Source organism: Coccinella septempunctata, chromosome 9, assembly GCF_907165205.1.
Source record: "Coccinella septempunctata chromosome 9, icCocSept1.1, whole genome shotgun sequence".
Classification (NCBI taxonomy): domain Eukaryota; kingdom Metazoa; phylum Arthropoda; class Insecta; order Coleoptera; family Coccinellidae; genus Coccinella; species Coccinella septempunctata.
In genome coordinates, this window is record NC_058197.1 from 15,914,715 (window position 1) to 15,927,591 (window position 12,877).

The 12,877-nt window shown below is 38.6% G+C and overlaps 1 protein-coding gene across 1 annotated transcript; it reads left to right on the plus strand.

Moving 5' to 3' along the window:
• Window positions 1-5,950: 5,950 nt before the first annotated feature.
• On the plus strand, window positions 5,951-12,825 carry LOC123320439 (ATP-binding cassette sub-family B member 6). The gene is made up of 15 exons (XM_044907759.1): window positions 5,951-6,134; window positions 6,282-6,684; window positions 6,752-6,951; window positions 7,008-7,158; window positions 9,168-9,342; window positions 10,104-10,288; window positions 10,348-10,585; window positions 10,718-10,893; window positions 10,950-11,155; window positions 11,248-11,455; window positions 11,509-11,687; window positions 11,742-11,856; window positions 12,089-12,229; window positions 12,284-12,405; window positions 12,463-12,825. The coding sequence occupies exons 2-15, from the start codon at window positions 6,307-6,309 to the stop codon at window positions 12,572-12,574; spliced, it is 2,586 nt and encodes an 861-aa protein (XP_044763694.1). The 5' UTR covers window positions 5,951-6,134; window positions 6,282-6,306; the 3' UTR covers window positions 12,575-12,825.
• The last annotated feature ends 52 nt before the right edge of the window (window positions 12,826-12,877 follow it).

The following is a 12,877-nucleotide window of genomic DNA, read 5'->3' on the forward strand; positions in this document are numbered from 1 at the left end:
TCGTCTAAATAGAGACGATTTCACCTATCGCAGAAAAAGGTGTTATGTGGAAATCTGATGATGGGAGGAACATAATCTTATTCTGATCTGTACGCCGTCAATAGGTATACCGACGACCAATTTCTTCGAGTAGGTTCAATAAACCGCTAAGTAGCGAAACCATCGTCTATTTCCGCGCCGTCTAAGATATTTTTAGTGCGAATACTGGAGAATGGAGATCGGAGACGGATTGACGATGAAATATTAGGTATGGAATAAACGATAAACGATGAAAACCCATCGGGAACAGCTGTTATGCTTGGAAGGCTGTGAGTCGAAAATTGGCAACGGATTTGTTTAAAGGATAATAGTGGATCGCCCACTGATTCGCACGAGTGTTTATTTTTTTCTCATATTCGTTTCTACCGATGCGACTGGCTCATTAATTATTCGAAAAATCCTACTCCAAGTCCAAAAAATCAACATATTTTTTGGTACTGGAAAAAAGACCAGACATGATTTTCACTGACATGGGACTTAAGCACGACACTTGTTTCGCTATCACAGTAGCATCTTCAGGTGGGTGAAGGTAAACTGGATTATTTAGTACCTGATGAAAAGATGTTCAAATAAACAATTAACTCCACCTCTATCTGATGATAGTTTCTGGAATATTCAAAGCTGAGTGAATCGAAATTCACTTCTCATTAAGAGCTTTTTGTCACAAGTTTGCTTCTCATTCTTAGTTTTCATGTTTCTTCGAGATTCGAGTCGGTAGATTTTCTGCTAATTCTTCTGATATTCAATGATTATTTGTTTAGTTGATTAATGAATAAATAGACACGAGAGGGATTTAGAAATACATATTTGCGTATTCCGCAAGCATGATAATGCTGGTATTAGTCATTGAAATTAAGATAATTAACAACTCGCAAGGTTTCCATAGTTGAAACTGCCAAAATCAAGCAATTTGGGTTACCCTGTACAGGGGGTGTTTCGAAATGGAAAAAAATTCGTTCAATTCTTTCTTTATCTTTTAAATTTTCTTCCAGTGCTCACCAGGCACACTTCCAGTGGTTTTCCATCGTGTGATTCCGCTTATATAATTGTAATACTACATAATTATCATGAATTCCTCGAACGAGCGGATTCGAAAAAAAAACCTCGCGACAATTGCAATATCCGCTTAACGTAGCCAACAAGAATAGCGAGATAATTGGTGAAATGTGATATTGGTTCTGCAAGAACGGGTACATTGTTTTATTCAAGTGCTCCAGATTATAAGAAGAATAATCAATTAGGCACTTGCAGATATTGAGATCATTTCTCGAGTCATTTCTAATCCAGAGCAAACCTTGTAGCGTGGAATTTTTTTTCGTTTTGCGCATTCGATAATTGATATTATCTCGCTGGCATTTGATGGATGTCTGTTAACATGTTATTTCTCCTCTTCAAGTGTTGAAAAGTTAGCATTACGTCCCGGTGGAAATAAACAGTAAATTAACATTTAACACAGTTTTTGTGGCAGATATGCATAGACCTGAGGATGGATGATTTGGTTATTGTAGGGGTGAAATGGTTGAACTAAGTGAATTCGAATTTTTACTTTCTATGTTGAGGTATACAGGGTAGGTCTTTGACTCGTACAAATATTTCAACAGTTGATTCCTGAGGTCAAAAGAAACACCTCTTTCTAATACAATTTTTCCGATTCCCTGATAGAAAGATATAGACATTTTAAGATTTCATAATGAGCTATGTCACACCTGGAGGAACCAAATTCCCTTCAGAATAACTAGCTAAGTCTGTGACACTACTCATCTGTGGATCTTTTGAACAGACTTGCATTCAGCCAAAGTACCTAATTTTCCAAATATCACAGATACTCTTTATTTTTGAACATTACACGAAAACGTCGCATTATACGAGAAAAAATGAAGAATACTCTCATTTTACAAAACGTTCAAATATTCATTAGATAGCGTCCAACTTAGTTTCAAGAGTTGGGTTCTTTGAATTTTTGGTATTTTTATGGTGCGTAATGGTCACAATGAGAAAACTGGAAGACGTGGGTGATAACTTGTGCTCGAAAAAGATTAATCGAATGAATGAAAAACTATATTCCGTAATTCATTTCATTCGATAAAACCGTTTGTGAGATAGAACTAAAAATAACATTTTTTCATGGTTTTCCAACAGCCTGTATTTTTTAAACCGGGCCGATTTGGAAAAAATGGTATAGGAAAAAAGTATTTCTTTTGACCTCAAGAATCTACTGTTGCAATATTTGTACGAGTCAAAGACTCACTTCAGGGTTTGGTTGATGTTTACGTTTTTCGAAAAGTAGTAAATGATAAAATATCAAAGAACATATTAATTTCATTTCGGATAATTCATCAATTACTTTTCCAGGACAAAGTTATGTATTGAATGAAGCTCAAAAACATCGATCTCTGGAAGACACGGTATGACTTACATGACTGCTGCATCATTTTCAAAGCTTATCCCTTGGATTTTGGATTATTCAAAGTTAGATTTTCTGGCATTCTTCCGCAACCATTCGAATATGTGTACAACTCGGTAGTGTGAATGAACCGAAAAAACGTAAATATTGACAGTGAAACCTATGACATATAAACATTAGAAACGGATAGAGTGACCTAAAAAAACAGAAATTGAGATTTGATAGTAGTAATCCGGATTTTTTGAAGATGAATAACTAAAAGCTTCGAAGGCTTTATTGACCCGCACATAGTTGAGCATATTTTTAATATATACTCGAGTTGTTGAAATGTTTATCTTCACTAAAGGGTAATTGGCAATGATTATGATAATTTGTGGAAAAATAAGACTTCTGCTTGCACGTTACTTAGACTAGTTATTCCTGAACTTGGCCGTCAAGGCGGTGTGATTTAACAGGGTTAAACTTTAGGGAAATGTAAGAATTTCAACGCCACTGAAAAAAATTCTTAAACGATACAAATTCCTTATATTCCACCTACTACGAACTGTATGCTTACCAAAATTCGCTCAAAAAGCTAAGAGTTTTCTAAGAAAAGCAAACCTCTTCTGAAATCATGGACAACTCACATGCTATATTGTTGTTTGGCCTTGCACTTTCGTTAGAGGTCGAGCGTATTCACTTACGAAGAATGGAATTTTCCAAGAAAAAAAAAACGACAGTCATACAGTCTAACAGCTCGAAAATTTTCCGATCGCACACGGGGACGCGACAAAAACGGCAAACGAGACCGCAATCGAATCAAGTGAACCTGATAAAAACGACGCTTTATCTGGCAACCGAACGATACCCGTAATCCTCAAAACAACAATGAGAAATTAATATGCAAATAATCATTTCGAAATTCAGTAGTTAGCACCTCTCGCGTCCACTTTATCGCCGGTGTATCGCCTATTTACGCGTGTGTATGTATATATGTTGTTATTATTAATTCTTGTTATTAGCCGGTTGTTCACGTGGTGCCGATACCTCGTCCGCCGGTGGCATTTTGAGCGACTACTACTTGTCGAACGCGGTTTTTATCGTCATTTCCAAGGAACTGCTGCTCTACGGCGGCTCAATTCGAATTCGAGCGCTGCTGGAAGAGCGACTGCGTCGATGGCGACATCTAGGATTGCGCCCGGGAAGCTTATATTGACATTTGGGAGGTGCATACTGTGCATAGGGTACACCACCTGAGGATCGTGAGGAAAAGCGATCGTGGTTGCGGAAAAATAACATCAACTACTGTTGATTGTACATTCTAAGGTATATGTTTAGGTTAACAGATTTGCCGAGATGCCTAATGGACCACAAACCAACCCTATGAGGTGCATTTCACTCCCTAGTCCCAACCAGTGTGGCAGTGGCTGAGGATGTACTCAGTACTTTCGTCTTCCACTGTAGACGAAGACTTGCATGTTTTCAAAATACTGGAGCTATGGAAACGTACCCAACTATGGCACTGGAGATTATTACCTAACACTTCATCATATTGCAATAGATAGTTAAGCCCATGAGGTCATTCTAAGAATACCCAGGGAAGGTGAAGGTACCATTAAAGGGGATATACATGGTTCTAAATCCACGACAGGCACTAGTGCTGCAATATTTGGGGCTGGCTTCAAATGCTAACTATCACTTGGGCCACTGTCCCATCATATTTTAAGCAGAAATACTCGCATCCGAAAGAAAATGAACCTAAAAAGGAACTACCAGATGATTCTGACGACAGGCTGCTATCAAAGCTGATGTCATGTCTATGATATGCGAGGACCAAAGAAAACTCAACGAAAAAAGCAAGATCTGTTTAGTCTAGGTCACTCATCGGGTATCAAAGGAAATGAAGAGACCAACAAACTTTCCAGGCTTGAAACCAAAGTGCTTTGGCTAGATCATTCCAACAAGTTCCTTTGGCACCTAGTTTTAGGGCATTGCAGCCTCAGTAAGCATCTAATGGGAATAGGTCTATCAGAAACTGAAGGAAACAGATTCTGTGAGGATGCACTAGAAACTCCTTGGTGACGGAATCCTTCGCCATTGCAAACCAACGAAAAAACTGAAGGAGTAACTTGTAGGAAAGAGGAAGTAACTTCCTTGAAGCCATCCCAGATATTGGAAACCATAACTCTGGAACTGTAGGGCGAGCTGTAAAGGACCTGACAACCTTATCTCCTTGAAGCCATCCTAGATATTGGAGTTCGTAAGAATTGCGCAACTGTAGGGCAAGCTGTAGAGGGGCTTTCCACCTAACTTTACCTAACCTCGTTGAAGCCATACCAGATATTGGAGTTGCCTCTGGAACTGTAGGGCGAGCTGTAAAGGACCTGACAACCCAACCTAAGCTAACCTCCTTGAAGCCATCCTAGATGTTGGAGTTCGTAAGAATTGCGGAACTGTAGGGCAAGCTGTAGAGTGGCTTTCCACCTAACTTAACCTAACCTCGTTGAAGCCATACCAGATATTGGAGTTCATAAGAACTCTGGAACTGTAGGGCAAGCTGTAAAGGACCTGACAACCTAACCTCCTTGAAGCCTTCTGAGATATTGGACTTATTGGAGTTCGTGAGAATTGCGGAACTGTAGGGCTAGCTGTAGAGGACGTAGTAGTGAGAGCAGCTTTGACAGGGGCACAATGCATCTTAAGGTCGCAGTGTAAAGCAACCCCCCTTTATCAGTTGACCGAAGAGGGATTTCTGTCTTCCCTTCTATAGACTTCAGTAAAAGATGAACTACTCAACAGTCTAACAACAGGCTTCAAATGTAGACATGACTAAATTGAGATATGGTGAGAAATAACCACATACACTCATACAGCAAGCTTATTATGTGACAGAAGCATGTTGGGATCACTGATGCATAGGCCATGATGACCTGCTAAAGCAAGAGTGGTTTTACTTATGACTAGAATCTCGAAATACTGTGAAGGACTTTTCATTATTGTGGGAACAACAATTGCCTATGGGTGTAAGCTAGAACAGCAGAAGAAAAACCCTCGACAAGTTACAAAGGCTAGCCAGTGTGTATCGGTGGAGTTGAGAGGAAATATTTGGAAAATTCAAGACTTGTTAGAAAAAAGTATAGCAGAAAGTGACAAGGAGGAAAAAACTGCTGATCACCTGTTAGCAGAACACCTGGCCATTGCTAGCCAAAGCAAAAAATGTTTTGGAGGATATCTCAGGCACTGGAATGCATTGGAACTCTGAAACTGGAGCTCTCGATTCGTTACATAACTGTAAAGCGATATTGAGGCCAAGATTGGCAAAAAATCAAACATTAGGTACTAGTGGGGTCCTATAGGTCTCATTAAGTGTAGAATGAAGCATTTTGGAAAGCTAACTCTAAGGCAGGAGGTTTTTTATGGGAGACCCTGTATATCGTAGATCATCTGCATCGTAGTTCAAATATTCCATAGCGCAGATACTCCCCCTTTGTTATTTTTTAAACAGCTGATTCATTTCAAAAGGTGACAATTAAAAATGTTGAAACATTCATGTATGCGTTGGGATTACTGCATTTGAATCAAATTTCAATGATCAATTGTAATAAGTTCCGTACCTATAGGGAGGTTAGGACCTGGTGAAGGTTCCATAAAAAAACGCAATAAAATCGATTATTTACATCATTGAGAGCGACACACTCATCCCTTTTTACAGGTTGACTTAAATATTTGTCTTAGAATGTAGTAAAGATCCGATACTTTCATAATTGAGTTTTGAAGTTTAACCTCAACTTAATCAATAATTATCTCAGTAGTGACTCAACACCTCTGGCCTTCTAATTTTATGCCTGTATAATTGTAGATCCGATGACTGAATAGCCACAAACATGGAGAATAGAATACGCAATGATTTCGATGGGGGTTCTTACTTTATGAGCATAGATTCCCTAAACATAATGCCAAAACACATATCCTTTTGTCCCGGGAACACAAGTCTGTGGGATGTCTGGGAGGATCACGGGGTATCCCAGTGCTTTATGGAGACCATATCAACAACAGTATTGTTCAGTTTCCTTTTTATTGCCGGTACAATTCAACTTTGCATGTACAGAAAGTACGGATCGGAGGTATCTCCAATTCAGCTCGGCAAGTCGAAGTTATATTGCTTGCAAGTATTCGTGATTTGGATGATTCCAATATTGGAAGTCACCAGATTTATATTACAGTTAACTGTGCTGAATGATAAGAACTTATATTGGTATATGGTAAGTATTGTTTCGATTATTCTTATTTTCAAAATGTGTTGTGAGTAAACGGGTAATTTTTTTTTAGATTGTATCGCTAGTTTTAACACTACTAGTATTTCCTTATTCCTTATGGATACTCAGAGTCGAGAGGCATTATATGTTGCCTTCGATTCCAACCAGGGGTCACGGTATTGTGCTTCTTCTGTTCTGGACCATGGTATTCGTAGCAGAGAATCTATCTTTTTTGAATTTGGGTAAAGAGAGCTGGTGGTTCAAACTCAAAACGTAAATTGTTGTATTTGTTTGAATAATATTCGTATAAAAACAATTTTCACTTTCAGAGAATCAGATAAAATAGAGATGGCCCTTTTTGTGATTAGATACATATCATGTCTGCTCATGTTTTTGCTTGGACTGAAAGCTCCCGGCATTACGCAAAATATTGATTATTTCAACCTACATGATACTACCAGGAATGTCAGAATACAACAGGTGGGTGTTACCTGAACTAAGAAATTTGAATAACACAAATGTGCTTCTTTCTGATAGTGATTTCATATGATCTCTATATATTTTCTTAAATCAGTATTTTCTCTTGAAATTGAATTCAGGAAACTGAACATTTGGTGAAATTGAAAGTCATCAATGTGAGGGATCCACTAGAGAACCAAATAATATTTCCATAATGAATGGATATATTCAACTAGAATATTTTTGTCTCAGTGGTGCTTCGGGTTTTATTGGACATGCAGCCAAAATTTCTAATTCTAAGTGGTATGCTCTATATTTTATTACATTTTTGGATTCTCCACAAAATTTTAACTACAGTTCATTTGAACTTTTTCATACTCAAACCTCAAGGTTCCGGAGATATGAATTTGTCTCAAATTTGAAAAATTTGCTATTTTCAGAAGAGCAGAGCGCTTTTGTAATATAAAGTCATCATGACTACGATTAAGGAATTTGGCTTTGGGTAATAAATCATAAAAGATAAAAGCGTATCAGAAATTTATTCAGCGACGTTTTCACAATCTAACACAATAATTAAGATAAAGAAATTACAATAAAATGTTAAACAGAGTATTTTCACAATATCTACATCCATACACACAATGGAAATAATTACAAATGAGACGAGAACATGAGAGAGTTTCAACTGAAACAAAAAAACAGCTTTTGAAAACATCGAGAACTTTCCAACAATCAGCATTAGATCTGGCGAGCTTGTTGTAACTGTTAATACGATTGAAGAAACGTTTCAATATGAGGAATTTGGGCTTGGTGAATCAAAATGAGTCATAGAATTGATGCATTATGGTTTGCCAAAACGTTTCACTATGATTCTCGAGCTTCCAGTTGAAGATTTTTGCATTTTTGCGGGGTACTCTTGTTCGCCCTATGCCTCTGATGATGGTCTCTCTTCCTCTCTTCCTACTTTCCCCCATCTTCAACACTTCGGCCTAACTCTTATCTAGGTTCTTCAGTCTCCTGATCTCCTGTTTCATGTTCCTGTTTTTGCGCTTTGAGGGACTTCTTTCACTGGCGGATCATACATAGGTCTGAGAACGGGTTCCTGGAAAGAGACGGGAGTTAATTCAGCTGTTTTTGAACCTGGATGATTAACACGCAAACCAGACAAAGAAATGTATCCCAACGGGCACAGGGGAAGGTTTTCAATCTCATATTGAGGTTTTTAACGTTTGCTAACAATAATTGTGCAGAATGAAAGTTTGCCAAACGATCCGCAACCGAAACTAACTCCGCTCGTGTTCCGTACTTCGCGACAGGATGACGAATGCATTATATAATTGGCAATTCACAGGATCATTTGTAGAAATTTCGGATTTGAATAAGGATACATAGTGTGTATCTATTGCATCGTAAAGAAAATATGAAAAAAATACCTATACCGAGCATGATCTGAAAATTTCCTTCGATTAAATCAAAGAATGTCCCAAATTGCGAAGACCCACACTACTCTCGCGAAGAACTAAAGGAGGAGCTTCACATAAACGACTTGCCCCAATGTTATCACTACTGGAATCCGGCCTCGCCTTTTCTATCGCTATAAAAACTCATCTTGGGGTGAGCGGTCATCCCTTTTTCTCTAAACTCCCATACACCGTCCGTTTCTTCTTCGCTCCTTTTCGGTTCTCTATTTATTCAGCCAAAAGTCACTCGTACAATTGTCAAACCTGAAACGTGACCCAAATTCAAAGCTGCAACCCAAAATCCATGTAGCTCAACCCTCGAACTCCAATTTTTTCACCCCTCCACGCATCACCGGGCACCATGTTCCAAAAGCAGAAGTTCGTCGACGCGAGGAACGAGCAGGAGACTGACGGGACGCGGAAAATCAGGAGCAAAGTGCGTTTCGAAAATCTCGACGTCAAAATTTGCGTGCAGGTAACAATTTTCGATGTCGCGTCGGCAATGACGTTGTTGCCGGGTTTGAGGGCGCGTTGTTTTTCACGTACCTACCGTTTTCTCTTTTGTTTCAGAATGACGATAATCGTTCTACCTGGAATAACCTGTGGAGGAAGTTCAGGACGCTGTCTCCGTTCTTGTGGCCTAAGAAGGATTGCTGCCTGCAGTTCAGGGTGATATTCTGTTTCCTCCTGCTGGCAGGGGGAAGGGTGATAAATTTATACGTTCCTATATATAATAAACTCATAGGTAAGGGGACATAAAATTGCTAAATCGACCTTTTGCAACTGTTGATGTTGTTTTTTTTTGTGCTGGTGCGCACAATAGACCTAGAGAACCCTAGAACCAGAAGGCAGTATCCTGTCAACAGTCTTACTCAGCCAGTGGCAGGTGCAGGAGCTTCTTGGTGTTGGAGGGTCAAAATTCCAACATCTTATTCCATAAACCCCACTGCTATAGCCACCCTTGTGTTCTTCTCCAATCCCACAGTAGGATTTGGGTCTGACAGGTGTTGGTGTTACCCTTGTTGGGATTTTCGAAGTTCGTTCCCCTCATTCCTTTCAATACCGCCCTGGCAGCCATTGGAGATTCACGTTGTTGCCTGTGATCTCAAGGCTGGATGATTCCAAAGAGTTTCTTTGGAACTTCAACACTGCCATGTCTGGATCCTGTCAAGAATATGCAACACCTCCTTACTGTATCGCTTTTAGGGTATGGTCGCTTGACTCCATATCAAATACTGAAGTTCATTAGAACTTTAGAACTGGAGGGCGAGCTGTAGACCATATCTGTAGTACAGGAGTGGCGATGACAGTTCTTATAGGTGCGAAATAGATCTTGAGATCCCTTGAAATCTACAATCTATCAACGGAAATTTTTCTGCATCAGCGGAAGTCATCCAGAGCAAAGAAAACCCAATGTGCGTCTTCCTGGACATATCTAGGGACTTCCTGATTTCAATTTGTAACAAATCAACGTGTACAATTCTCTAGTTTTGTTTTCATTTCCAGTGGATAGTATGACCCCTCATAATAAGGTAGAAAACGAAGCGCTTCGTTTCAGATGGGACTGGATATTATTATACGTACTCTTCAAATTTCTACAAGGTGGCGGTACGGGTGGTATGGGCCTGTTAAATAACTTGAGATCGTTCCTTTGGATCAGAATCACACAGTACACAACCAGGGAAGTCGAGGTAAATCGATTGTGAAACGACTACTTGAATAAATTCCGTCATCGTAACCCTTTTTGCAGGTGGAACTCTTCAGGCACTTACACAGTCTCTCTTTACGTTGGCATCTGAATAGAAAAACTGGCGAGGTACTCAGGGTTATGGATAGGGGTACAGATAGCATCAACAATCTCTTGAATTATATTCTTTTCTCCATCCTACCAACCATTATCGACATCATAATAGCGGTCGTGTTTTTTGTCACTGCCTTTAATGCTTGGTTTGGACTCATTGTATTCACCACGATGGTACTTTACATAAGTGAGTATATTTTATTCTTGTTGCACAAGCTTTTTCTCGAGAAAACATCTTTCTTCTAACCCTTTTTGGCCGCCTAATTCCATATCTGGTGGTTTCATTTGAAACCTTTTCATTTCGATATCCTAATTGTAGTTTTAACAATCGCAATAACGGAATGGCGAACAAAGTTTCAAAGGAGAATGAATCTTGCCGACAACGAGACTAGAGCCAGGAGTGTGGACTCCTTGTTGAACTTTGAAACCGTTAAGTACTATGGTGCTGAGCATTATGAGGTTGAAGCCTTCAGAGAGGCTATATTGAAATATCAGGTGAATAAAGGATGAACTACTTGAACAACTAACAATATAGTTGGCACCCTTTGTAGAAAGAAGAATGGTTATCCAGCATCACGCTGAATATATTGAACACAGTGCAAAACGTGATCATTTGTGGAGGTCTCCTTATCGGCAGTTTGCTATGTGTCCATATGGTGGTTGATACTCATGAATTAACCGTTGGTGACTATGTTCTTTTCGCCAGTTACATTGTTCAGTTATACGTACCATTGAATTGGTTCGGAAGTTATTATAGGTGAGGTATACATATAGTCATTACATACATAATTACACCAAATTATGACTGTAATTGAAAACTGCAGACTGTTTTCATTAACAATATTCCAGAGCTATTCAGAAGAACTTTGTGGATATGGAAAATATGTTCGATTTACTTAAAGAAGAGGAAGAAGTGATTGATGCCCCTGGTGCTGGACCGTTGGTAGTTAAAAAGGGTGTTGTTGAATTCAACAATGTATCGTTTGGATATCAACCAGAAAAATTGATCCTCAAGAATGTTACGTTCACTGTTCCGCCTGGTAAAACTGTGGCCCTGGTAAACTCTGTTGAGATTCTTTATGTGTGCATCTTCGAAACGTTTGTTTCTAGGTTGGTCCGTCTGGCAGTGGAAAAAGTACAATAATCAGATTGTTATTCAGATTTTATGATGTTGAAACTGGCAACATTCTTATTGATGGACAAAATATCAAAACTGTAACACAGGAATCTCTCAGAAGAGTTATTGGTGTGGTGCCTCAAGACACTGTACTCTTCAATAATACAATAAAGTGAGAATTGTTTCATATCCAGTTGTATTTGTATTGGAAGATTCATTTTTCCAGATACAATATCAAGTATGGTAGGCTCACTGCTACTGATGCAGATGTTATAGAGGCTGCAAGAGGTGCTGATATCCATGATAAGATTCTGACTTTCGTGGATGCCTACGATACACAGGTAAAAATGCAGGCTCTTTCTTTCTTAACCTCACCCAAAATTATACTATGGAAGATATTTCCATGAAATTCGTTTTCAGTACAAAAAAATATATCTACTGTATTGTCATCCCAGTTAATACACTGAGAATGAATTTCATGGAACTATATTCCGTAGTATTATATAATTTTGGGTTAGGTTAAGAAAAAATGGCCCTACATTCGCTGTATTTCATATTCGTTTGTTATTTAAGGTTGGTGAAAGAGGTTTGAGGTTAAGTGGCGGTGAAAAACAGAGAGTAGCAATTGCTCGCACTCTGCTTAAAGCTCCATTAGTTGTACTTTTGGATGAAGCAACAAGTGCTTTGGATACACAAACTGAAAGAAACATACAGGTATGACAGTGTTCAAGTTTCAGCTTCGCTAAAATTCACATGATTTTTATTTAGGATTCCCTGAATAAGATGTGTGTGAACAGAACAACTATAATCGTTGCTCATAGACTGTCAACAATCATACACGCTGATGAGATATTGGTGCTACAAGATGGTGAAATAGTTGAGAGAGGAAGGTAATATCATTTCAATCGATCTAGTCAGGACAACCTGACTAAATCAATTTGTTGCAGACATGAACATCTGATTGGTCAGGATGGCATATATGCAGCAATGTGGAGACAGCAATTAGACAAAGATTCAAACACAATAAACAGTCTAGAAAGCAGTGCCACACATAGTTAAAGGTTATATCTGTAGTGTATACTCTAAGCTTCCATAGGTTAACCTCGAAACAGTCATTGTCTGAATAAAGTAAATTCATTGTTTGAATGTATTCCCAGACAGTCGAGGTTACGCAATAATATAACCAACTGTACAGGTGATAATTCCGTTGTATTGTTTACTGTGTTCTGTACATTATGTTGAATTCATATTTATTCAATGTATCCAAGTTTCTTTCGACCAAATAAAGTACGAATTTTTCTCAAGCCAAATAATCTTTCATTACGATCCTTGTACTACATTTTGAATTACTTTTCAATCGTA